This window comes from Zeus faber (assembly GCF_960531495.2).
Source record: "Zeus faber genome assembly, chromosome: 19".
NCBI classification, from domain to species: Eukaryota; Metazoa; Chordata; class Actinopteri; order Zeiformes; family Zeidae; genus Zeus; species Zeus faber.
Genome location: NC_137206.1, coordinates 2,969,038 through 2,996,465, shown reverse-complemented (window position 1 = coordinate 2,996,465; position 27,428 = coordinate 2,969,038). Strand labels below are relative to the sequence as shown.

Sequence of the window (27,428 nt, the reverse complement as noted above, 5' to 3'; positions counted from 1 at the left end):
CGTTTCTGGTGGGTAAGAGATCATCGTGGACTTGACTATGAACTATTGCTTGTGTTTGAAATGTCACTATTCTAACTCTAAGCATAGAATAAACTGTTAGGGGGATGGTAGCTCAGGTGGTAGAGCTGGTGGTCTAGTCATCTAAAGGTTGCTGGTTGGATCCCAGGCTCCTCCTGCTAGCATGCTGTAGTGTCCTTGAGCAAGACACTTAACCCCTAATTGCTCCTGATGGCTGCGTCCGTCGGTGTTTGAACAATTGTAAGTCGCTTTGGATAAAAGCGTCTGATCAATGAGTAAATGTAAATGTTATAAAGATTTATTAATAGATACTTGGAAATTAAACGATAATCTCTGGGCTTAAATGGCGGCAGTCCAGCAGCTCACATCAGCATAAATGCACAATAGTCAAAGTAATACAAGAGAAATACATAAATATTTGAAAACAAAGTCAAACAAACTTAAAGTCTGTCTTCAATTTGGCTCAGTCTCTATATGTTTCTTGCCTCAATGGGACATTATCCCAATTGAACACCATGAACATCATCATCCTTGATAAATGAATAGCAGCAGTATGATTTCCCTGTAATTTGCCAGCACTTGATAGGTTATGAATCTCATATGTACTAGTTCTAGCTCCAGAGCGTGGGCCCTGCAGGGGCTCGTCCCGGGTCAACAGGACTTTGTTTTCAACGGCGCCTTGACCCCGCAGCGATCGGCACACGTTGCTGCCCCCAGTGGCGGGCCACGAAACGACACGCCGCGTCATCGGGGGGCATCGGCCAATCGGAGCGCTCCGCCCTCTCTGCACCGGAAGTGAGCGAGGCAGGTTGAGGTGGCGGCGCGACGACCCCCCGCGTCTGACGCAGGCGGCAGGTAGGAGAGGCAGCAGGTAGGGGAGGCAGGCGGCAGGTAGCAGGTAGGGGAGGCAGGCGGCAGGTAGCAGGTAGGGGAGGCAGGCGGCAGGTAGGGGAGGCAGGCGGCAGGTAGCAGGTAGGGGAGGCAGGCGGCAGGTAGCAGGTAGGGGAGGCAGGCGGCAGGTAGGGGAGGCAGGCGGCAGGTAGCAGGTAGGGGAGGCAGGCGGCAGGTAGGGGAGGCAGGCGGCAGGTAGCAGGTAGGGGAGGCAGGCGGCAGGTAGGGGAGGCCGCTCCGTCCTTCGCTCCGTTGACACCGAACGTTATGTCGGTGCCGCAGAGCCACTGGGGTGGGCGTGGAGTGGGTTTCGGGACAAAGTCACCCGAAGGTGGAAGTATTAACCCAGGCAGAGCTAGCGAGCTAACATGCTAACAGCGTCACGCCAGAACAACATGGCGGAGCCTCACGTTTTACTTTTTATTTGTTTTGATACAACTCTCTTCGTAAGCTATAAACAGTACAGTAACAAACCCAAGCGGCACGATTCAGATAAAGGTTTATATTCAGAACAAACTCCTATCAAGGAATGTTGTCATTAATTGGGGATGGTAGCTCAGGAGGTAGAGCTGGTGGTCTAGTCATCTAAAGGTTGCTGGTTGGATCCCAGGCTCCTCCTGCTAGCATGCTGTAGTGTCCTTGAGCAAGACACTTAACCCCTAATTGCTCCTGATGGCTGCGTCCGTCGGTGTTTGAATAATTGTAAGTCGCTTTGGATAAAAGCGTCTGATCAATGTAATGTAATGTAATTAATACACAGGGCACGACACCAAAACAACCAGGGTTGGAATGTTCAAATAGCATAACAAGAGAAGGAATATGAATCTGGTCTGATCGGCTCAATCGTGTGTTTCTCCTGCGTGTGCGCGTGCGTGCACGCTGTACAAGGTTTCCCCATTTGATTAAAGAAAATCCTGTTCCTTTGTGTTATTTCAGGAACGGCTCGGCGTCATGGCTCTGATGCTCACCCGGACACTGAAACTCCTGGGGCAGGCTGCGACATGCCTGCGTCCTCCGGTTGGAAGGAGCTGCATCTCCACTCTCTTCGGCGGGAAGGTTTCGGGGGATTCGGCGTGCCTGTGGACCACAGCCAGAGGCTGCATCCACGCAGGCGCCTGCCGAAAGCTCCAGGCGGAATGCGGGAGCATGCGACTGTCCACCGTCGCCAGGGACCTGCCCCCCTTGGCCGTGGGCTCCGTGGGACTCCACAAGGACGCAGCCCCCAGGTTCCGTCTGACCCAGCTGCACCGGCCCGCCGACACAGAGGAGCGGGCCTTCACAGAGCGTCTGGGCGGCTGCTCCTCCTCGCGCCAGGTGCTCAGGCTGCTGCGCTCGGTGGAGATCACGTCCGACACCATGGCGGCCGCGGCGCTGCACCGACTGGCGGACCTAGAGCGGGACGCCCGCTCACTGAAGGACCCTGCAGTGCTGGAGAGTGACACGGTCAGGGCGCTGTGCTTCCAGCTGGAGCAGGACTCCACCCGCCTGACGGACGGGGGGCTGGTGTCAGCGCTGCTGGCGTGCACGCGCCTCTACCTGGACCCCTGGAGCACCCTGATGGTGCGGCTGGTGTCCGAGAGCCAGGAACGGCTGGACAGGGGGCAGATGACCGTGGGGCAGCTGTGTGCGCTGGGCCGGGCCATGCTGGCCCTCGAGGGCCCGGGCTGTGGGCTGCTGGAGCAGGTGATGGAGCAGGTCCAGAACCGCGAGCCGGCCCAGTGGAGCCCCGCAGAGCTCGTCGCTGTTTACGGCCTGCTGCAGGGCGGCGCGGCGGAGGGGGGTCGCTACCAGGGCCTAATGAACGGCATGCATGCCCACGCCGTGACCGCCGCGCCCCGCATGGGCCCCCCTGCGGTGAGCTCGCTGCTTGGCGCGCTGGTGGCGCTGAACCAGACGCAGGCCATGCCGCTGGTCATCGCACTGTGCAAACAGGCCGTGAGGCACGTAGGGCGGTTCAGTGACGAGGAGATGGCGCTGGTGCTTGGGGCGCTGATCCACTTCGGCCACAGCGACAGATACTTTGTGGGCGCCATGGAGCGGCACGTGCCCAGCATGGCCTTCACGTCGCACCCGGAGACCATCACCAAGGTGATGCACTATTTCGGGCGGAGGAACATCCTGTCGCTCCCTGTGTTCGACGCCGTGGCCGAGAGCTTCGTGTACCGGGCGGACAGTTACAGCACCAGCCAGGTGGCCCGGCAGATCGCGCCGTTCGGGAAGCTGGGCTACCAGCCGCCCAACGCCGGGGACGTGTTCCGGAAGGTGGAGACCACGCTGCAGACGCGCTTCTCTCAGTTCCAGCCCCGAACGCTGCTCAACCTGCTGCACTCCTGCATCCTGGTCGAGAGGTTCCCCGTCAACTTCGTCTCCAAAGTGTTCGGCAGCTACTTCCTGCAGCAACTACAAGGTGGCGGGAGGGAGGAGTTTGGCCTTTCAACAAGTCTGACCGAGTTTGAAGTTCTGCCGTTTGAAGTTGAATCCTCTGCCTGTCGTTCCAGAACAAGGGACCGGGATCGATCGGATCGTTCTGGCTCAGCTGACGCAGCTCTTCATGACGGTGAAGCTGGAATGTCCGTCCTATCAGGTAGAACTAACTGGTTGAAATGAAGGTTTAACCCAAAGTTATTTTGAACCAGTTGTAAGAAGACCCGCGTCGGTGTAGGATGAAATCGAAATGTGAAAAATGTTTTGTTATTTTAAGGGATTAAGAAAATATTAATACATTTGAGACCTGGGACAGTTGGAGGTTATCCTCAAAATAATATCTAAGGGATAATGTACAGCCAAGATGATCATTATTGCAATAGAACCGCTGACGGGGTGATCAGTATATACATTTTGGAGAAAAAGACTGATTAAGGTGATAAATCTTTTTGATAAATCACTCTGTGCGCCGCAGGGTCCTAAACTCCTCCCAAAGTTCAGGGTGAAGTCCTTCCTGTCTCTCGGTCGCTCCCTGGAGACGCCCGTGGACAGTCACCTCTACAACCAGGTCCGAGCCGGGCTGGAGGACCTGCTGGGGGCCAGGTCCTACTTCGCCTCCAAAGTGCTCACCCCGTACTGCTACACGCTAGGTAAATGACTGACGCCTTAGCCTCAGTGTTAGCGTAAGGGCTGGTTATTGCTACTCAATACATTTGAGGTATTGACCAAAATAACCCAATACCAAGTAGTATGGAAACTTCTCCAGTCAAACTCCATTCCATTTTTGTACGATGATCCAGAAAAGAATGACTATTTATATGATTTTGCTCACAGCCAGCGTTTTTGGATGTAACGCTACGTGTGAGTGGTTCACAATCGCAGCAGCAGCTACAACAGTTTGTTAAAGGATCGGTTTATCTTAAAACAACAATCGGGTCCATATGACTATTGAAACAGGTTTTCCTCACTGTGATTATTCCTCTTGTATTTGCCATTTGTTTAAAAAGACACCGCCCAAATACTTCATTGTACAGTTATTTCATAATTATTTCCATAATTTGAACATAGCCCTAGCTTGCATGCTCCCATATTTCACCAAATGTAGTCTGACATCCTGGTACTTTTTACATTTTTTTATGGTTTTAGACTCATTCATACTAAATAGTGTGCTGATAACGGGATGGAAATCATACAATTTTATTTGATGCATCAGTTCCTAGAACTCTACGTTAAAATCACCCCACGTCCTCGTGAGAACAGAATGTATTTTCCGTATTCCACCGGCATTTAGATGTGTGTAGAGTTTTTAGCTTTGTCTTATATATGTTGTTCTTGTTCTTCCACAGATGTTGAAATAAAACTTGACGAAGAAGGATACGTTCTGCCTGCCAGTCATCACAACGACGTCCATAAGAGGTAAACGATGCAACGTGTTAGAGATTGTACAGTGTTTATTCATTTAAAAATAGTCTTTGTTTCTGTGGTGACAGGGTTTTTCATCTAGGGCTGAGTAAGCTGCACGTCTGGTTAAAACAAACATATTGCAGTTGCATTCCAAGTCAAATCATGTTGCTTTTATCCGCATCACCTTCCACTCTTGCACTTGTTCTTAAGCCCCACGGACTCTGAAATAAAAGTATGAACCACGTGGTTGTAAAACATTTTGCTGGTGTTTCTTGTGTTTTGCAGGATCGCACTTTGTATCGACGGACAGAAGAGGTTCACGCTCAACAGCAGGAGGCTGCTGGGGAGGGAGGCCACCAAGCAGCGACACCTGAAGCTGCTGGGATACGAGGTGGTTCAGGTCAGAGCTGTACTCCTTCACATTCTGACCTCCATTAAGGGAGCGCTCTTCAGTCCAGTTGACTTTTCCTTCAGTTTATATAATTTGGGGTGGGCTGCGCCAAGATTACATAATTCTGCGTTCTCTTTGCAGATTCCCTTTGATGAGTTTGAGAAGCAGCAAAGCAGCAGAGACGTGGTGGAATATCTCCACCAGAAGGTTTTCCCTCACAGCTACAGGCTGAGCTGGTGACCCCCACCCCACCCCACACCACCCCACCACAACCCCCAAAAAGCTATGGATTGCACTTATGGACGATTCATTGTATAATAAATAAAGTTATTTTATACATATACAAACATTATGACTTTATGGATATATATATATATATTTTGTCACAAAGTTTGGGCATGAAAGTCTGAAAATATAATTTATTTTGTTGGCAACAGATTTTCTGCAGTAGAAAGTTAAAAGAATGAAAGTTCCAAGAGCCAGGTGGAAAAAGATTTGTCTTTAGAAAAAGAGAATCGGAATCAGTTCTCGGCGCCGCCACCTGAAGCCGGAGTGTGGTGGATAACTACAAAAGGTTTACGACACAGACGGGGGGGGGGGGGGGGGGCGCTCTATGTGGCCGGGATCTGCGGGAGGCCGAACTCGTCCACCAGAACACCGTCCTGAAACACAGCAGGGGGGGGGGGGGGGGGGGACCTCGGTGTTACAAGGAAAGGAAGTTGCGTCGCAGCTTGAGAGACGGAACGCTGCAAAACAAAAGTCATAAAAACACAACAACATCCGAGTAGGGCCGAGGCGCCGCGTCAGCTGCTCTGATAACTCTTTTTTTTTTAAATGTATATGATGATATTATATAAGAGCAAATTTTTTGAGTAAATTTTCACTAAGTTAAATTCTATTTGTTTTTTTAAGCTATATTTTATGTGTGCTATGTGATTGCTGCTGCAACTCTGGGGGTTAATAAAGTATCTTTATCGTATTGTTGTTCAGAAGAGGGATAACAAATAGTGACAATTTGAACAGTTTAATTGAAAATTTAAAAACGCAGGATCTTAGGAACGAGGGGTCACATCCCAGCAGCTTTTCTCTGTTTTGAACACGGGTGCTTAACGTGCACGTATGGTGTAAAGAGAGGAGTACCCTGTTGGTGGACCTGTCCCCTGGAAGTCCTTCTGGGATGGACGGTACCGAGGACGCCTCGTCCAGGTAGGAGCTGTCGTCGTCCATGAGGAGCTCGTCTCCCAGTGCGTCCAGCTCTGCGGACACACACGGACACACACGGACACACACACACACACACACACACACACACACACACACACACACACACACACACACACACACACACACCTTAAAAATGGAAAAACATAACAGGCACATAATGCTCATTTATCAAAACACAGCCTATCTAGCTGTAAAATCAAATGCATGATCATTTACTCCTAATTAACTTTTTAACATGTAAACGTTGGCATCAGAACGCTCTGCGTGGGCACAGCGACACCAACCTGCTTCCAGGTCGTCGTCGTCGATCTCGGGCGTCCCATAGCTTCTGCTCAGAGCCTCCTGGACATCGTTTGCGTCCTCCATCATGTCCTCCAGCTGGTCCTGGAGATCCTGCAGGGTTGGAAAAGGGGATCCACGTTGAAACTGGACTTGTGGTGTGGAAGAGCCAAAGTGGAACTTTTCCAAGTAGTTGCTCGTTTCTCTTATTTTGGCTCCAAAGAACGACCCTTTAAACACCAGGAGTGTGGTGCATTATGAGAAACGGCAAGAAGACACAGACGAGCCAACAGTCTAGGAAGCTGTGAGTATGTGTGTGTGTCATTAAATATATTTAACATTTAAAACATCTCATGAAATTTGGGTGTTTATGAATGCGTTAACAGGCGCAATGTTTTCATATTTCAAATTCTTATTTCACTGAAAACCCACCTAAAATTAATATAAATTTATATTGGGTATTTAAAATTTGTACAAAAGTCTGAATTTATTTTGAGTTTAGAAGTTACATCAAGGAACACAATATTTTTTTGCGTACTATACACACCAGAACCCACCAATACAAGCAGTGCAGAAAGTCATCCATTACCTCACAAACATTTAAAACAACTAACGGAAGTTAAATAGAAACATGTCGCTGAATACCTCGATCTGGTCGATCTTGACGTTCTTGTAGGCCTTCTTCATCTCTTTGGCCCCGATTTTCATGGCGTCGACCTAAACAAAAGCTCACGTGAGGCACGAAAGCCGAAAAAAAACAGAGCCCTGAGAGCAGATCAGGACTGGCCTTGGCCCCTCACCGTGGTCTTTGTGTCCTTCAGGGTCTGGATGGTGTAGTTGGCCTGTTCCATGTTGAACGACTGCTGCATCAGGTTGTCTTTCTGGCCCTCGTACCTGCGGCACGGCACGTTCAAATCATACGTTTTATATAGTAACACATTTGAAATAAAACCTTTAAATATGCTCCTCATGACTGGATTCAGATCGACAGCACCCAGTTTTACCACAACGACTGTGACATTCCATCAGGTTTTATCAAGACAGCAGTCATGATATTTTATTGTTTATTCGCTCTCTCCTTTTTCATATTTAAACCAAAGAATCTTATTACTGCATCTCAGAATCAGAATCCATTTATTTCACCATGTACGCTTCCACACATGAGGAATTTGTGATGGCAAAGATCGGTGCACTGCTAACAGTTTGCATAAGAACTATTTGCAGTCTGAAGAAAAATAACATAAGAATAGCAAAATGTACAAAAATAGCCAGATTTTCTAGGAAAAAAAGCGAATTAATAAATAAAAATCCAAATAAATAAAGAATATAATATTCTCCTTATTTATTTGGATTTTTATTTATTACTTAAAAAAAAATAATGAAAAACTATACATGCACTCGACTGCAAGCTTGTATGAACTGAGCCTGAATTTAGTTTAGTCTAAATTTACCCTGGAAACGATAATTAGGATTTCAACTTATTCAAATTGTATTTAACATTCGTATCACTGCCACAAAGTGTTAACGACAGTGAATTACATTTGTTGAGATAGACATCTGATAAACCTTCACTTTTGAAACCAAATGTGAACTACATTCAGCCTAGACAGTCTGTGCGTGTGTATATATATATATATATATATATATATATATATATATATATATATACACACACACACACACACACACAATTTGTGTGTGTGTGTGTGTGTGTATGTGATATGTATACAAATATGTATATTAAAGCGTGAGTTTGTTTTTGACAATCCAAATGTCTCCCAAAATGTTACACAAGAAACAGGTAAAAAAATATAACCTCATGATATACTCTCATCATACTTAAAATCTTTTCCTCACATCCGACATCACTCACATTCTCTTCTGTTTCAGAATCCGCATTGCCTTCTGCTTGACCATGTTCTGGTGAAAGGAGGAAATACAAACCGACATTTATGACTCAAAATAAAACACTCACTACACACTGTCTTTACTGTACTGGACGTGAAACTCACCTTGGCCGGTCCATCCCTCATCTTTTTCATCTGATCCTTGTACTTCATCAGCTCAGCATCTAGTCTGGCGATCTTCTTCTCGACGGACTCGGCTCGCGAATCCACCTGTCAGCGTCACGCGGAGGAGAGGGACGACGGTGAAGTCACATCAGGAGCAAACTTAAGACCCAATGATGTGGAACCACTCTCAAAATGGAGGCATTTAAATCAAATCCCAGTCAGTGGTGATGACAAATCCCTTCTCCACTGCTGACAGTGAGTCAACAGACAAGACGTCAGCACAGCTGATGCCAATCAATTATCTGATGTTTCTACAGCGTTCTATATGTCGATCGTCATTGTTGTATCGGGACACTGAGAATTATACCATGTATTCAAATTAAAAGCACTTGTCATATCCGGTTCCCCGATATAATAGAGCCTAGAATACTTCATGAGGTACGACTGAACCTTTTTTCCTGCAGGTGACGTTCATACAGATACTGATTAACATTTACAATAAAACACCATATGAGTCACATAGGATGATGTCACGGAATCATTGATAATTTAAAGGATGTGGCGCCAATGGATCGATGGTAAGCAGTTCGATGGATCCTGTCCCCAACTCGTCTTTTTCAAACTAAAGTACTTGACTGTGAAAGTTCAGATATTTGCTTGGGAAAGTCGTTGCACGCGTTGACACGCTGCAACAACTTCATAACAATACTCGTCTCAACCAAAACCTGCCTAGTTGTAGTCGCCTAAAGGCCCTTTTGTCATCTCATGAAAACCAGAAGAACTGGTTGACGACCAGCAGCTCAGCAGGGAGATGTCATTCCATCCAGGGATAAATAACTCAGATGACGTGTACACTACACAAGTCATGGGAGGATCCATGAAGGGCTTGTTTTGATTTCTCCCGTTTGCTGACCCCCGGTCAGTGACACGGGATCCCAGTTTGACAGAAGTAAACACGGATGGGAAACCTCACAGATAAACGTACGTTTAAAGTAAAACACCAGGAAACGTATAAAAGTGATGTAATTGTTGTTGTTCTGGGTAACAATGGCGACCACGGAGCAGCAGAGTCTGCTGCCTGTTAGCCTGTTAGCCGAACCACAGAAGGGTCTCTTTGTTGACGTCGCTCCACACGTTGCCTCCAGATAAACTCACCGTTCCGATACAGTCCGTGAGGTTCGGCGGCGGGCCCTTGGGCTTCCCCTTGCCGAAAATACGGTTCATCTTGGGAGCGGAGCCGCGAGGTGGACCTTCCCCAACGCGGAAGTAGCGCCGTAGTGCGGAGGCGGAGCTGGAGCCGCACCCGGAAGTGGAGGCGCGATGACGTCACAAGGTTCCGCCACGCCCCCGATCATCTTCCAAAAAACTTCCAAAGAAACATTTTGAAACCTCCAGTCATTAAAACAATGATTACAATTATAATGTAATAATAAGAATTAAAAACATATATTCAAATAAAAAGGCTGTATATATATCATATATCATATATTGTTTTCATATCTACACTAAAGCCCTCAGTCGCTCAACCTCCAATCTTAATATTTCACAATGAATTAAAAAATGTTTTAATATTTTCTATGAATCTCCCTGACTTTGTGCTTTCGCCTAAATCCCTTTGACTTACTTTGTGAAGGTGTAAAAGTAGTTAGGTATATATGTATAGATATTAAATGGGAGAAATATATATTTGGAAATGTTAAAATAAATATCATACAGTCAAAATGAACAACATAATAAATAAATATAAAGCCAACCGGGGTACCGCGGACCCCAGTTTAGGAACGAACCCCTGCTGCATCCTAACACTGCCAGGGATTTGGGGTCCGCCACGTCCGCTGGGCGGCGCTGTCGGTGTGCAACCGCGTTGCGGCGACGGAGAACCCGGGGAAGGAGGGTGGTGAGGAGGGTGGTGAGGTGAGCTGACCCGTCCCATCCCACCAGCACCACCCGCGCCGCTTCCGTCCCGTCACGGAGCGCGGGCGGGGCCCCGCTTCACGCAGGGCGGGCGCGGCCGTGAGAGGCGGCTCCCCAGGCCTTTCCCCTTGCAGGGAGGCCTGGGGAGGGAAGAAGAAGAAGATGAAGAAGATGAAGAAGGCGGAGACGCCTGCAAAGCACTGGGAGGCCCAACGCCCACCGTGCACGTGGTCACCAACAGATGTTCTGTGTGGTAGCAGGGCAGGGACCACGCCTCTCGTTCACATTCCCCTCAATATTCAAAGACTTCTATTACCGGGCGTGTATGAGCATTGGACTGGTCTAGATTTCCCGTTGGGTCGTGGATCTTGTGTCTATGAATATACAGTATTCTCTGCGAGGGACGCACCGATTCCGATTCCCATATTCTAAGATATTCCAGAATTTCACAATCGGTGCATTTTCTACCATTTCAAATCTTTATTTTTTTTCCCAATCCCACAAAACAACCAGTTAATTTTATCAGGTAACAGTACGAGGAGGAATAAATTACATTTGCATGTAAAAATAACAACAACAAAAAAAATACATATCATATTATATTGATATTATACTATGATATTAGATGTACCACTTAAAATAGTAACGGTTGTATTTCGTACACTTTTCCCGTCACTTATCCTACATGCTGTATCTGATTCTGACTTGATATTATAACACATTCAGAAGCGAGTAGTTAGCACGAGCGAGGACTAAACTTACTCCGCTGATAAATGTACATATCAAAGCAATGATCCTTTACTTCTACAGATCCTCTTGTTATAAATGAATATGTACGTAATCTGTGCCGTGCTTTACAGTTGAGTGGATATATTTCACACATGCACAGCTTAGATGTCGATACTCACATTTCTTACAGTGAAATCATGACGTCATGCTTCGTAACAATATGCGCGTGAAGGCAAAAACCGCACGAAGTCTAATTTCTATTTACACCACGAACCTGGAGTCCAGCTTTTCATACTGGATGTGACTCCGTTGTCAAAGGTGATGGAGAGCCCTCTGTCAAATTTGAAATGAACATTCCCGTCCAGGATCTCCACGTTAACTTACCTCGTCCATGCAAAAAAAATAAAATAAAGAAACTCAAATGAGTTCAATCAGTAAAACCATTTTGAAAGTGAATCCGATTTCATCCTGGACTGTGGAAGGCACTTCTAGGCCGCTGACACTTGGAAGGGAAGAAAATAACAAAAAGAGCAAAATACAACAAAACACAAAAAAGTCTAATAATTATTTGTAGAACAAGTACATAGAACTTGTCTAAAATTACATTACATTTTTTCACGAGTATCTACATCATTTCAATATTACGCCACAAAATAATCAAGTACATTCCTGAGAAACTTAAAATATTATTTTCTGGCTGGCTCCTGGTTTGAAAAGCCCCAAAAAAGAGGTTTGCTCTGAAACGAGTGTATCCGACCGTCATGAGGTTTTGGAACCCCCAAAGGGCAATATTTAAACCGTGACCTCAGCTGCCACCGTGGAACTCTTTGGGAGAGGTTTAATCAAATTGATATCGAGTAATTTCTACTTCCTGCGGAGCCAAAACGCCCCCGTCAGGCTCAGAGCATGGAGGACGAGCGCCCGGCCAACCGGATTAACCCCCGGGACCCCGGCACGCATTCCAAGGACGCTGGTGCGGTGCTGGGTACCGGCCAGCGACCTCTGACCCCAGCGCAGAGCGGTCTGGGCGTTCACTGCATGGAACTCTGTCATTAATACTGATCAGGCTTGGCTCAATCATGCCATTCATCAACAGAATACTGAATACACCGGACAAGGACATTATTATTTACGCGTCTCTATCGGCACAAGTTCAAGTTCAAGTTCAAGAGATTATTTGTCACATACATATACATACGGTCATACATATATGCAGTGAAATGTCATGACACCCGGTGATTACGCACAATAAGCTCTATAAATACTAAAAAATACCAAAATGTGCGTAATCGACACAAGGTGCTCGCAATGACGCAAGGTGATCTGCACGACGGGATGAGAGGAGTTGAGGTTTGCAGCTTCATTCCAAAGTCAGCGCGATATATACAACAGAGGTTTCTGGTGCGTTTCAGTCCAAGCGTTTCAAGCGGCGGGTGACGTTTTTGGATGTAACAGCGCGCAGCTTTCACTGTGACGGCGTGAACTGATGTCGGAGAACAGACTGAAACGTGACCGTAGGATGTCACCGAACACATCCGGGTGAACCCGCCAGGGCGGTCACGAGGCGCCTTGGAGGGAACGGCGCCCGGCGCTACACCGCCGACGTCGCCTGGGTGAGTCCCAGCTCATTTGAGTCCTCTTTCTGGAAATTGCCAGATATTGACGCCAGCTCCGGTGTTAGTCACGCGGGCTTGGACGTCCCGTCCGGACACCGCAGGGGGACGGGCGCCTCCCGCGCCGCCCCGCGGGCGCTGCCGGTCCCCGAGCCCCCGTTGGGCCTCAGCTTGGCCGGGAGGCAGAAGTCCTTGAAGCAGCGCTTGAAGTTCTCGTCCAGAAAGGCGTAGAGCACCGGGTTGAGGCTGCTGTTGGTGTAGCCCAGGGCCACGCAGAAGAAGTAGGCCGCCATGACGCCCGTGGTCTCCGGCACGCTGGCGAGCGCCTTCACCAGGATGAAGATGTGGATGGGCGTCCAGCAGACCACGAACACCACCACCACCACCACCACCAGGCGGGTGATCCGCCGCAGGTTGCGGTCCTTCTCCCGGGAGCCCGACAGCAGGCGGACGCTCTTCAGCCGCAGCACCATCAGGGTGTAGCACACCGTGATGATGAGCACCGGCACCACAAAGGCAAGGACAAACACGCAGATCTTCATCAGCGTGTCCCAGTAGACGTACGGCTCCGGGAACTGCAGGGCGCACTCCGTCGTGCCTGAAGGAGGGGGCGGGGTGGGTGGGGAGAGGGTGTATTAGTAAATGCCACGTCATCACACTCCACCTTCCGCTTGGACCCTGAGTTTACTGTTAGGGAAGAGCTACACTTTAGCTTTGGGCTCATCCTAGTCTCTTCCTGTATGTTTGGACCAATCACGTTGCTGGGGGCGGGGCTCTGTTAGCGTCAGACCATTACATGTAATGAGTCCCGACCGGAAACAGCCTGACCAGTGGAACCGGAACAATAACATGCAATAACAAAGGGGACGTGGATGACCGTCGATTGCCAGGGACTAACAAACCCCTTCAGGAAAGGACCGCTGGAGGGGTTAGCTACTGGTCATTGCAATCTCACTTGGGCTGGGTGTTGAAATTTGATGTGAAATCTAAAGTGTCCAGCACCAGTGTTTGAACCTTGTTTATTCAGGTAACTGGTGTGATGCCCAGCCAGAAATCTCATACTTTTCTATTCATAAATGAAGATAAATCTTGAAATGTGGGAAGGTTCGGTCATTCTCTCCCATTTGTTTATTAGTAATGTTTTGACCACAAGTGGACTTCTGCTGCTACTACTGCTACTACTACTACTGTGATTAATAATGATAATAATAAATATAGTTGCAGGCAGCAATACACAGGGTCCGGTTCAATCGGGTGCGTTTAACAGTTTTCTGGGTTCTCTGAAAACGCAGCACAATTTTCAGAGTTGACTTGAACGCAGCATGGGCTCCCCCCAGTCTTTCGTCTCCCGGTTGCTCGTCTGGCGGAGCAACCACTATGCGGTCTACACAGCGCAACGCTCCTCTCTTTAAAACAACCGCCTGTGAAGCAGAACTTCTCACTGTCAGAACTCACGGGCCATCATTTATTTGTTGGGTTTTTTACTTGGATTACATCTTCAGTAAGTTACGTTTCCATCGAATACGAAAAACTTTGTGGTATTTCTGTGGGTTATTTCCATTGCACGGTTTTTATTTTTCCGACGCCTCGCTGGATCTTGAACACATCACCCTGTCGCACATTTCAGTGTTTTCGAGGGATGAGGACATTTGACTTTTTTTTAAAATTATTATTCTTTTCATTAATCCGGCAAAGTTATGTGGATCACAGATTAAAAATATAAATCTAACAGATCTACTGACATCTACCAGGTAAGAAGCTTTATAAATATACACGTAAATCCATAGGTTGGTAACATCTAAATGTCTAATGGCCCATCGTTAAAGTTCAATGGACGGGTGTGTTTTGGCTCTCTGTTCCGGTGTTAACATTGATATCTCTGGAATGTCTCTAAATTCTGACACTGATATTGTTGGGGTTTTATTTTGTAGAACTTACTCTGGTGCATGTCAGTTGTCCTTAGAAGCATTTATATATTTATTATATTTAATACGCTGCACTTTGTTTAATCCAATTGTCTTTTGGTGATACTCTATTTAAAATGTTTTCAAACATAAAAGAGGTTAATAGTAATAAAATAGTACTTGTTACTTGTAACTTGGTATGGTTGAGAGTTTGTATCTTGGTGAGGTTGTGTTTGTTGATCACAAACTTCATCCACAATAATAGACCGATCTGGATCAAACTCGGACGACGGCATGTTGGAACTGCCCCGAATGCACATCTCATTCAGAATATCTGTGACTTTAGGAGCTAAAATGCAGTTTATGGATGTGTCAACTCATTAGGATGCAATACTTTACGTTAGTACTTCGAACAACAGTCATTTACACGGTTTATTTGATTTACAAGGAATTAAAAGTAATATTTACAGTATTTACAGGTTGATGTATTAACAGTTCATATTTACAATAATGCAATATGTTAATTGTTTATTCATTGCACTTAGAGTTTGTGTGGATAATTTAAAAGGTATAAAATCTCATTTATATTACATATATTGTATTTGGGAACAGGTGATATGGTTGTGGCTTACTACATTTTTTAAAATTTTAAATAGGAGAGTGGGAGACACACGGTTTTCTGACCTTTCTATCACTCCCCGCCATGAACGGTTCTCCCTCCTATAATTTAATATAACTTTGGAAGTGGACACTCGCGCTGTGCCTGTTTTTCTTGTGTGGAAGTTAAAACAGTTTAAAGGTGACGAGCGCACGCGGGGATGGCTTTGGAAATGGATCGGGCTCGGGGAATGTGACAACAGGCGCAAGCCCTAATTAATGACCACAGGGTTGTGGTCAAGGGGCGGCCCGAGGGTGCGAGCCTTGCCCTTAAAACACGGGAACTTTTTATTTCCCCCGGCAGATCGACTTCCCCCCACCGTTGCTGGTCTGGGTGCCCCCCAGCAGCAGGGCGGGGACCCCGGCGGCGGACGACAGGATCCAGATGCACACGTTTATCATCTTGGCCTTGCGCGGCGTGCGCAGGTCCAGGGCGCGGATGGGGTGGCACACGGCCACGTAGCGGTCCACGCTCATCATGGTGAGCGTGAAGATGCTGGTGAACATGTTGTAGTAGTCGATGGCGATGAACACCTTGCACATCACCCCGCCGAACGGCCAGGTGTTCAGCAGGTAGTCGGTGCTCTGGAAGGGCATCGTCGTGGTAACCAGGGCGTCGGCCAGGGCCAGGTTGAAGATGTAGATGTTGGTGGCGGTCTTCATCTTGGTGTACCTGCACGAGTCGAGAAATAGAGGTTCCAGTTACACTATTGGGAAGTACTACTTCTGCTACTAATACTACTACTACTATTATAACTACTACTACCACTACTACTACTACTACTACTACAACTACTACTACTACTACTACTACTACTACTACTATTACAACTACCACTACTAATACTACTACAACTATTACTCCTACAACTAGTACTAATACAACTACTAGTCCTACCACGATGCGCTCCATCATGGACTGCTCCGTTTCCTTATGGAACGAAAAAAAACACTGGTAACGGGAACACTTCCTCACCCGCTCTCTTACTCCTACTACTACTACTACTACTACTACTACTACTACTACTGCTGCTATTATTACAACAACTACCACTACATCTCCTTCGCAGGACTTAGTGAAAAAACAATTTACCGGAAGTTGAAGAACGTTGAGGTACCGTGATTTGTTTGTGAAGAGGCGCTTTGTGATATCATCAACCAATTTGTCCCATAGGTGCGTGTTTGGTTTCTGGAGGGGCCTTTGCATCAGGCGAGGTGCGCGGTGTCGGGTTGCACGATAAATCGTATTTTTATCGTCGTTGCGATGTGAACATGTGCAATAAACACATCACAAAAGACTGAAATGTGATGAATAATAAAAATAATTTTATTAAATAAATCTGTCTTTATTTTTAATTATTTATCCAGCCCAGAGACGAAGCCATCCGCGATCGATTTACTATGGCGTACGTAGCTTAGTTTTAATGTCTTATTTAAATGAATGTTCTGTTTGATTGGTTGGTTATTCATGTGCAATTTGTTAAATAAAAGCATGCTCCAATTAGTCAGTTTCATTTCTTAATGCAGTGTGCATAGGCTATTCAATGTTTCATCTGGGTCTATGTAATTGACCTGCAATGGACCTATTACAGAAGAAAGAAATACGAACTGTATTGCTAATATGCAAACTTCAATATTTGTTGATTTATTTCGCAAGTCATATCGTCATCAAACATCGCAAATTTTCCTCGTATCGTGCAGGCCTAGCGCCGTGTAGACTCCATTGGTGTGAAGTGGTTGCTTCGCGCAGGATTCACACTGGTTCGAGATGACACAGAGCAGGAGCCGATGCTGCCTCCAATGGAAACTCGGAAAGTTCTCACTTGTGCGAGTAGTAACGCTGTTATTCGGGGACCAGCCCGCAGACAATTACATTTACAGACAATTAATTTGGTTATATGTCATCTTGAATTGTAACTAGTTATACCATGCAGTGTCCGCACTGCGTCACCCAGGAACAATCATAATTCAAGGCATTCTCCAGGACTATCTAAACAAAGTAAGTCCAAGGTGTTGGAAACTTTTTAAACTTGTGCTGTGTCTCACAGAAACCGAAAAACTGTAATACGTACTTAAATGAGATCAACTGGACCCTGTGTATTTCTGCCTGCATCTATATTTACTATTATTATTATTATGACAATTATAATAATAATTAATAATAATAATAATAATAATAATAATAATAATAATAATAATAATAATAATAATTATTATTATTATTATTATTATTTACATGTGCATAGTATGTTTTTCAAACAAAGTCAACAAAGTGCTTCACAAAAGATTTGCAGAATCCATGCGTGTATGTGTGTATTGCACAGACCATTGCATTTCAGTATCACATCAACATCAACATAACATCATCTCCTTTTACACAGCGGTTAATAGTCCATCTGCTTTTCTCAATATGAAACAGATCCAACACAAAAGGTCGTAACATGTTGTATAATGTGCAGCTGGAATGGTGATGATTCAGCAGTAAACGTTATCTGGAGAGGTGTGAGCTCACGCCTTCCCTAATGAGTTGGGGGGAGGTGTGGGCGTGTCACTCGGGGAGGTTTTTCGACGACTGTGCACATGAATCACTGTGACGTTGCGTTGATTAACCATTCGAATTGCTTCTGTGGAGTCAACATATCACCTCTCCCCGAAGAGGAACCCTAATCTACGACGGCCAGATGTAGTAAATACTGCAGTGATACTGTAGTAGTACCCGTGTGCCCGAGACAGACGGCGCTATCAAACAGAAAGATGGCCGCTCCGACCGGAGGTAGAGAAATTGGCCCCGGACGCCTGGTCTGAGGTGATTGTCTGCGGTTGCAGATCCTCCTGGGACGACGACGCAGCAGTCGATTTGTCGCCCTCGTCATAAAGAGAGGACGCGGGAGGGTCCGTACCCTCGACGGAGCACCGCTGGCGTCAGCTGTTTGTCAACTAATATCACCTCGGCTTTGGTGGAATCCAGAATGATGTGAGGGACACGATCCTATTTATTTCATGATGTTGAAACTCGCTTGGTGAATTACAAACGGACGTTTCGAGCAGCTTGCAGGGTGCAATAGATTCTAAGTCAATATGCGTACAGGGGGAGATACAGCTCACGTTTACACTCAGCATCGTATCAATATTCGTTTGTTTGTTTTCTTCGGATGCAGTTTGGTTCGTACCGCTCAATAAGGTGTATGACCCAAAACAACACAGGAGTGAATGTGGCACCTTTGCCATTAAGTGACTCAGTCTGCCTGCAGCACTTTTATAGACTGATCTGTTGGCACCCGGTAACAAGGAGCAATTACTTAGAATAACTTATAATAACAACTGACAAAGTCCGAACGGAAAGAACGTGGGGAGCTTCCTGGTGTCCCTTACGCGTCGTGTTTGAAGGGCCTCAAAGTGGCTCTCGGTCCTAATATTTACCTCCAACACGCATGCACCCTGGGCGGCTCGTCCCTGTGTCTTTTTAAGAATAAGACACATTTTCCAACTTTAAAGTGGTAATCCATTAGATAGTCCGTGTTGGGTGTATTACGCCACGAGTCCCAGAGTTACGTTCAAAACGGTTCCATCTTCCCTCACTTACTTTTCCCCAAAGTTTTCATTGTTTTCTGTAGGATTGACTACATTTTTAAACTTTTTTCCTTTGGTCACTTTGAGGGGGTGGGGATATTTGTTTGTTCTTATGTTGTGAATATTCATCAATATCCACAGTTTACTGACCACAACTGGCTAAACCGCTTGATCTAATTCACGGTGGCTGCTTTCCACTTCTTGCGTGCGCCACGATCAGCGGCGGACCCTGCCACCAACAATGGAAACAACAAGTACAAGCAGCATGCACAATGCCAACAAACGCTGGACGGCTGTTTCTTCAAAAGTGCCAGCTAGATAAAAACATGGAATGGATTTCAAATATGGGATTTTTTTTTAAACTAAATAATCTTCCAGTTTTCCACTTTAAAACCCAGGCCATGTCACTGAAGACCTCACCTGATGATCACATACATGACCAGGCAGTTCCCGAACAAGCCCACCACGAACACCAGGGAGTAGACCGCGGTGATGGTGGGGATGATGGGGGACATGGGGTCGTGGTCCCAGCTCCCATCCTGGGCACCGGTGTGGTTCTCGGGGAGTCCCGTGGACAGAGAGGTACGGTTCCCCGCGCAGTCCTCGGCGGCAAGAGTCCAGAAGCACTGACCGTCTTCCTTGGGCATGTCCACCGGAGCGCTCTCCATCTTTACGCACGGACCTGCGCGCAAAAACAAATCCACAAAAAAGAGAGAAACCACAAAATCGGGATTTGGATTATGACCTCAGGATGGCGTCACCAAACAGGTAATCCGTGCGGAATGAATGACTGTTTCGCAGGAGTAATCATGCAGATTGGGGATACACGCACCGCGCTGCAGATTTGGAGGCGCGCACCAGTGCGTCTATCAGTATTTTACGCACGGACCCGGACAAAAACAAATCCACAAAAAGAAAGAACCGGCAAAAGTCTGGATTTGGATTTTTACCTCAGGAGCGTGTCACCAAACAGGTTATCCGTGCAGAGTAAATGACTGTTTAGCAGGAGTAATCATGCAGACTGGGGACACGCGCACATTAAACGGCAGATTTGGAGACGCGCGCTACGCGTCCATCAGTATTATACGCGCGCACTTGGTCACTCACCCTCCGGATCAGCCTCGAATTTCCCGGAGAAACGGAACAGATCTCAGCGCGAATTTCTGTGTCTTCTCGGTCTTATTGAGGCGGGAGCTCGACAAACTTTGTGGAAGGTGGATGGTGCGTGTGGGGGCTGCGGAGGAGACGTACTGGCCCCCCACCCCCACCCCCACCCTTCAGCCCAAACATGACATCAGAGGAATGAGAATAAAAAAAACAGCAGTGCACCCATTTATGAACCACAACACATACACTGTATATAATAATAATAATAATAATAATAATAATAATAATAATAATAATAATAATAATAATAATAATGATAATGATAATAATAATAATAATAATAATAATAATAATAATAATAATAATAATAATTATTATTATTATAATAACAATAACAATAATAATAATAATATAATATATTATATGATATAATTTATGATAATGTTAGTATTGTTAGTATTGGTAATGGTAAAGTTATGGTATAATTAATAGTTAGTAATGTTAATATTATTATGATGCCATTAATTAGGGGTCACGCCCAAAGTGACCACTATTGATTTTGTTCGGATTTGTATTATTCTTCCAGCCATTCTCCGGCTGAAGGTGCCTAGCGCTCAGAATCCGTGGAACCCATGGACACTAAACTAATGAATTGTATTCGGGGCAGTCCAGACATGCTGTGGTCCAAGTTTGATTCACAAAGGACCATATCTGTAGGAGGAGTTAGGAAAATACAGTGACGAGAGCGGAAGGACACGGAAGTAGTGGAGCAGAGTGCTTTGTGACATCATCCAATTTGGTATTTACATGTATGTGCTTGGTCTGACTCTGAAGGGGCTCTCACATAGGTGCGGTGCGCGTTGTGCTCCAAACTCCATTGGTGTGTATTGGTTGCACCGCGCAGGATCTACGCCGAGCAAAGCTGCACCGACTTCCGCGCAGCGCTGCGCAAAAGCTGTGTGTTTACAATCGCTGTGTGCTCTTGTCCACACAATCACAAATTAAGAAAGCGTTCCAAGTCTGTGTCGGGTTGAAGCGAGAGACAGCAGGAAGTGATGCTGCGTTCCAAGGAAACTCGGAAAACTGTAATTTGTGTCGGTAGTTCCTAGGTCTGGTATGTTGGTAACGCCCCGGTGAAGCTGTGAAATCTTTGCAAGAGTTTGAGTTAGTGAACCTACTTCCAGTTTACGTTATGGAGTAGTGGTATGGAAGTCATCGTTTATTTTCTACTTTTGACATCTTTTCACATTGGTGCAATTGCTGTGACTAAGATGGGCCACGTGCATTGCTGCCTGCAGCTATATTTACCATTATTTTATTTGATTAAAGTACTGCTTCTCCCTGTTGACTTCTGTTTATAACTGCACATATTTAATTTATTTTTATGTCTTTTTTACTTCCTCTGTTCTGTCGAAACTCCTGAATTTCCTCCCGGGGATCAATAGTCTTATCCTTTTCAGCATATTTCACAGAGAAAAAGCCAAATAAGTCTTCACAAAATCCACGCTTAATCAGCCATGTTATATCTATCTATCTATCTTTCTATCTATCTATCTATCTATCTATCTATCTATCTATCTATCTATCTATCTATCTATCTATCTATCTATCTATCTATCTATCTATCTATCTATCTATCTATCTATCTATCTATCTATCTATCTATCTATCTATCTATCTATCTATCTGTGAATGTGTTTGGAGATCAAGCCTCAGCTGTCTTATGATTCTTGACGATACCCTATGAAAATGCACCTCCATGCAGCACCGGGCCTTGGCCTTCCTCAGGGTGCAAAGGGCAGAAGTCTCTACACACATTTATTAATTATGCCTTGAAGAAGCAAAAAAAATAAAAAGGGGGAATATAATAAAATAATTTGAACTGAGGCACGGCTCAAGATGCATTCGTCACGTCATTTAATGTGATAAAGTACACTGAAGAAAGGACTACAAATATGGAGTGTGTCAGTAAGAGTGGTGTTAAATGGGGTGCGAGGCGGAAAACAAAGCTCAAGTCCAACAAAGGAAAAATCCTGCAGATGCGAGAGCAACGCTGGCAGTTGGCCTGTCATCCTACAGGGGCACTAGGTGTTGTGAATCTGGCTGAATGCCATGCCCGTGTTCCTCTTGTGCTTTTATGGACACCTACTGAAGGAGAACACGGTAACTCATAACCATGCCTCATCAGTGCGGTAGGTTGGGCAGGGGCCGTCACACACACACACATACACCCTTAAAGTCGGTGTCCCGAGGAGATCGCCGACATGCTGGCAATCCGCCAACTTCATCGAAAATACACAACCCTGGAAACTCTGCCTGGAGCTTCCTCCACCCATCCTCCCCTGGCACCTGAGAAGCAGACCAAGCAGACAGGCACAGCGAGAACGGGTGAGTAAGACGGTGGAGCGGGGCCATGAAGCTCAGGTCACACCGGCGACCAATCAGTACAGAGGAGCGTGCGACCGCAAGCGGCGGACCCCGGCTGCCTCTGGTCCTCCCCCTGGAGCGCGACGGCAGCCGCCCCCCGTTCCCTGCCTCCATCGCAACGAGGAGCAGCTGAACAGGAGGAGAGCGGGAGGCGGGCTCCTCAGCGCCTCGCTGACATTCAGACGACACAAAACAAATATCGCCCCGGCCTCGAGGGGAATACCTGAGACGTCGACCGCTTCCCAACCGGACGCGGCGCTAATCTTGACAAAATTAAATTTGACAAAAAACGAATCACCCATCCAAGCCGTTCGGCGCACAAAAGCACTGAGAAAATCAAACGTGTGTTGTAAAACGCCACAGAAGAACCGATCGCAATCCTGTTTCCAGTGCAGGGTAGTCAATGAAAACGAAGTCAACACAACTAAAGGAGATGAAACCCAATCCAAAATCCATCTAAAGCCGCCTTTCAAGGCCTTAATTTCAATTTCCTGACCCTGGTCCGCTTGTTCTGATAAACCCCTGCTCGGTGAACTTGCGCCTGCCGGCCTGCGTTCTGCTCTTGGGTTCACCTCTGGTCTGAGTCAGTGAGCCGAACAAACTGAGCAAGTCAAATTTCAGGGTAAGACAGGTCACAGCCGGACCGGGCGGACACCACGTTGATCCGCGTGCGCAAAAAGGAATGATCCTTCACGCGGTCTTGGAGTTTCTCCGTCGTCTAAACGTCCATCCCATTACCTCTGCCCCCTCGTCTCCAGGTGGCAACTTGCGGTCGGTGCTGAAGAGTCACGCGCCGAGGACGCGAGCGACTAGTGAACGAGCAGCCTCAAAGGTGGAGGTCGCTACAGCCGCCAACGGGAAAAGGTGAACTACTCACGGGAGCCACAGGAGTGTCACCTGGACCAGCTGATACCAGCGCAAGCAGCGGGAACCCAAACTGGAATTCTCTTGATAAAGCCGGGGTCTAACCTACCCTGCAAAGCCATCCCATCATCAGCACCATCCTGTCCCTCGCACCAACTGCTCCACACGAGCGGACGGCAGCTCCCAAACTTTACGCGCACGTGCGCCACGACCGCAGGTCCCAAACGCGGCAAAGCACCGGGAAAAAAGGTGGGCTGGAACGGACGCATCAGCCCCGATTTTGGCATGAGCCAGCGCCTAGGGCAGGACAAATACAGGAAAGGACACCAGGGATGGCGGTGAATTAAAGGTACTTAATGTGATGAAGTAAACAACGACAACCATGGAGTGTGTCCGTCAGTAGCATCAGTGGCAAGTGCCTGCAGACGCTGACTGAGCCTCTTATCCGATGGGAGCACTAGGCCCCGGTGTTCTCAATCTGGCGGATTGCCACGCCCGTATTCCTCTGGTGCCTTAATGGACACCTACTGTAGGATAAGACAGTAACTCATAACCACACCCTCATTAGCACAGTCGGTTAGGTTAGGCAGGGTCTGTCACAATACTAATAATATAAAAAAAAAAGAATACATTTGCAATATATTGCATAATATACAACCAGAATATATATTATTCCAAAAATAGATATTAAATAAATAAATAAATATATATATATATATATATATATATATATATATATATATATATATATATATATATATATAATAAATGCCTTTTTAAACATGTGAATACTAGACAAATGGGCAAATGTCAGGTTATTATATTTTGTGATATACTTCATATTTGATGATTTATTGGTTAAAAAATGGGTATGAGTTATATAGGGTTAAAATACCGAGAACAATATGTAGAACCAACACACTAAAGATAAATCTTATTATTACCATTAGAGGAATTACAGCAACAATGATGCATTCCTATATAAAACAACATTCATGCCGTTGCTATGACACTGTCGTGCAACATCTAAAAGGAGAACACCTCCTGTCTGTCCTGTTCCCTCAGGACCGCCAGGGTTTATCAGCTCCAGCAGCGAGCGACGGCCGAAAGCAGGAGAAACGCAGCCAGAAGGCTCAGCGCGGCACTGACAGAGCAGACTCTGAGTCACAGCCGCCGCAGTTTGGCGGCGACGCCCGGGACCAAGCCGCGTTCTTCTTCCTCCTTCTCCTCCTCTTCCTCTTCCCCCGCGGAGAATAAACGCCGTTCAATGGAGTTTAAGGTCAAGTCAGTCACTGCAAACGACCTTAAACCATCCGACGTAAAGGAAGGCACAGCCATCCCAGTAGCCACCGGACTGGTGGAGCAGAAGAGTGTGTGGGATGGTGATGAAAAGGATAATGATGATGAGGAGGAGGAGGAGGAGGAGGAGGAGGAGGAGGACAACGACGATGATGATGACGAAGGTCCTCTGATCTTCTTCTGGGAGCTTCTTCCACGGAAGCCGCCGGAATCAGGAGGAAAACCACCTCATCATCACGAGCGCCTTCATTTGACCCTGATTTGCTGCATCAAAACAAAAATGACACGTATATTTATTTTAGTTTGACATCGGGTTTTCTTGGACGTGGTGAACAACATAATGTCACTTTCATTCAATCAATTTTTTTTTCCCCAAATCCAAAGAACAAATCCATTCAACAAAATAACTGAAATTATCTCCATTTACCTCGGTCGCCCGTAGAACATCACAGTACAGATGAATCTCAACGATCAGTTTGGTTTCATCTAAAATAATAATATTTAGCATAAAGATAATCAATACGAAACGAATAAGATAAGAAGGCAGATGGCGACCAGATCCAAACAAACCCAATATCACACATGATGTATCGAAAATATTACAAACGTAATGAAGGACCAATCAGAGACTGTACAGATATTTTCATTCATCTCTCACAGTTTATTTAGACGTATTACACCTCTCTCTCTCTCTTCCTCTCTCACTCTCACTCTCTCTCTCTCTGAAATATAATGAAAGTAATAAGGTATTTAACCAGAAAAACAAAAGGCAGATACTGACAGATGTATCTGTTATAAACCAGCTCCTGTGGGAGCTGTGGGAGCTGTGGGAGCAGTGGGAGCAGTGGGAGCAGTGTGTTCTCTTGAGCTCAGAATTTATTGAGCCTTTCAGAAGTTTTCCACCTTTCAGAACTTCTTAGACGAGCTGCTCCCCAGTCCCCCCCCCCCCCCCCCCCCCCGTTGAAGAGTTCTGAGCGGACCCAGAGCTCCCATGCATCTCACCTTGGTTCAGAGGTGACGCAGCGAGGCGGGTGGCTGCAAGGTGAGCTGCTTGATGTACGGCCCCCCAGGAGCCCACCGTCCCCCCCTCGCAAAACGCTGAGCCGGCAATACGGACCGTCGGGGCTTTTACGATCAATGGCTGAGCGGCTTCACGGCAGGACCGAGCCCCTTACAGTACATCAAAAGGCAGAAGGCGAAGAAGTTGGAGAATGCGAAATACGGGGGAGACGCACTCAAAAAGTTGGAGAGCGGGAGGGGGCGAGTGACGGAGGAGTGGGAACATGCCAGAAGGGATGGAGAGAGCCAAGAAAGTAGTTTACATCCACCACTCTTTACTGACATGCACACACACACACACACACACACACACACACACACACACACACACACACACACACAGACACAGACACAGACACACACACACACACGCACACACACACACATACACAAACATACGCACACACACGCACACACACACTCACACACGCACGCACACACACGCACGTACACACAAACACGCACACACACACAGACACACACACACACACACACTCACGCCCGCTGCTCATTCATTCTTCCGTTTATAATTGAATCAGTCGTACGTCGAGGTGCAGCGTGCGTGACCTTGTGGAGCGCCCGGCGGTGCTGCAGTTCCACCCGCGGCCACCAGGGGAAGCGGCCGGTGGGTGACTGATGCCTGTGACTTAATGAGGGGGGAGGCCTTGTCAATAGCGCAGGTCGATATGTGTGTTGTTGCATATCTAAGCCATGCAGACACATGTTTCACACCAGATGAATGGCTCCGTTCACCCCCCCCCCCCCCCCAGATGAGGCCTCCATCACCCTGAAAATGAAGAGAGGAGCAACGCCCCGCCTCTATCAACACAAACACACCAGCACAGGGGTGGGGGTTTGTGGCTGCCTGCAGAAGTGAATACCGGGTAGTCACCCTGAACAGGAATAAACAGGTGAAATGGGTGGATGAACACACGGATGAACAAATGGATGAACAAACAGATGGAGGAATTGCTGGATGGATGGACAGCTGAATGGTCTGATGTATGGATGGAAGGATAGACAGATGGATGGGTGGATGGATGGACGGACGGACGGACAGACGGACAGACAGATGGACGACTGTATAGACGGATTGCTGGTTGGATGTATGGATAGACATCCCTCTGTCTGTCCGTCCATCCATCCATCTATACACTGATGGATGGATGGATGGATGGACGGAGGGACGGACAAATAAATGGACGATGGCTGGAGTGGACACAGTATTCAGGCCAGAGATATCTTAGCACTGAGGAGACAGTGCACTCCATCCGTTTGGCGTGTTGAGAAACTGTCACACCAAAGATGGCCGACCAGCGTTGTCATGGCAACACGGCCTCAGCAAAACCCCCAACCGCCATGTTTTGTGGTTCACGCTTGTTTTGGCCATTTCCGTGTTCCTGAGTATGACGCGTAAACGTTGACACAGCCTGCTGGCCGATTTAAAGATGGCGGCCCGGTGAGCAGACTTCTCCGCGGCGACTCGGACGTTACTCCGGACAGCGAGGAGGCGGCACCACCTGCTCCCGCGGCACCACCTGCTCCCGCGGCACCACCTGTTCCCCGCGCTCACAAGCAAACTGATATGAACCGAAGCGACCGCGTGAATGGACACGAAGACGGGCCTCAGGTGCGGCTCTCG

The 27,428-nt window shown here is 46.8% G+C and overlaps 3 protein-coding genes across 4 annotated transcripts; 1 reads left to right on the top strand and 2 right to left on the bottom strand.

Annotated features, from left to right (window-relative positions):
• Positions 1-807: 807 nt before the first annotated feature.
• On the top strand, positions 808-5,406 carry fastkd3 (FAST kinase domains 3). 2 transcript variants are annotated; one of them, XM_080020147.1, is made up of 7 exons: positions 808-873; positions 1,846-3,316; positions 3,408-3,493; positions 3,809-3,983; positions 4,680-4,749; positions 5,023-5,137; positions 5,270-5,406. In XM_080020147.1, the coding sequence occupies exons 2-7, from the start codon at positions 1,861-1,863 to the stop codon at positions 5,366-5,368; spliced, it is 2,001 nt and encodes a 666-aa protein (XP_079876273.1). In that variant the 5' UTR covers positions 808-873; positions 1,846-1,860; the 3' UTR covers positions 5,369-5,406. The 2 variants fall into 2 exon arrangements, with proteins under 2 accessions (XP_079876273.1, XP_079876272.1); XM_080020146.1 differs by having other exon boundaries at positions 5,023-5,406.
• Positions 5,407-5,529: 123 nt separating this feature from the next.
• Positions 5,530-9,933, bottom strand: chmp5b (charged multivesicular body protein 5b). Its single transcript, XM_080020148.1, has 8 exons — positions 9,799-9,933; positions 8,644-8,748; positions 8,505-8,551; positions 7,432-7,525; positions 7,277-7,348; positions 6,637-6,745; positions 6,269-6,384; positions 5,530-5,790 (listed from the first exon to the last, which is right to left on the bottom strand). The coding sequence occupies exons 1-8, from the start codon at positions 9,865-9,867 to the stop codon at positions 5,740-5,742; spliced, it is 663 nt and encodes a 220-aa protein (XP_079876274.1). The 5' UTR covers positions 9,868-9,933; the 3' UTR covers positions 5,530-5,739.
• A 3,034-nt stretch (positions 9,934-12,967) lies between these two features.
• Positions 12,968-19,545, bottom strand: LOC307244743 (kappa-type opioid receptor-like; the record flags this gene model as incomplete). Its single annotated transcript, XM_080020045.1, has 3 exons — positions 12,968-13,497; positions 15,781-16,133; positions 19,451-19,545. The coding sequence occupies 3 exons, from the start codon at positions 19,543-19,545 to the stop codon at positions 12,968-12,970; spliced, it is 978 nt and encodes a 325-aa protein (XP_079876171.1).
• Between the last annotated feature and the right edge of the window lie 7,883 nt (positions 19,546-27,428).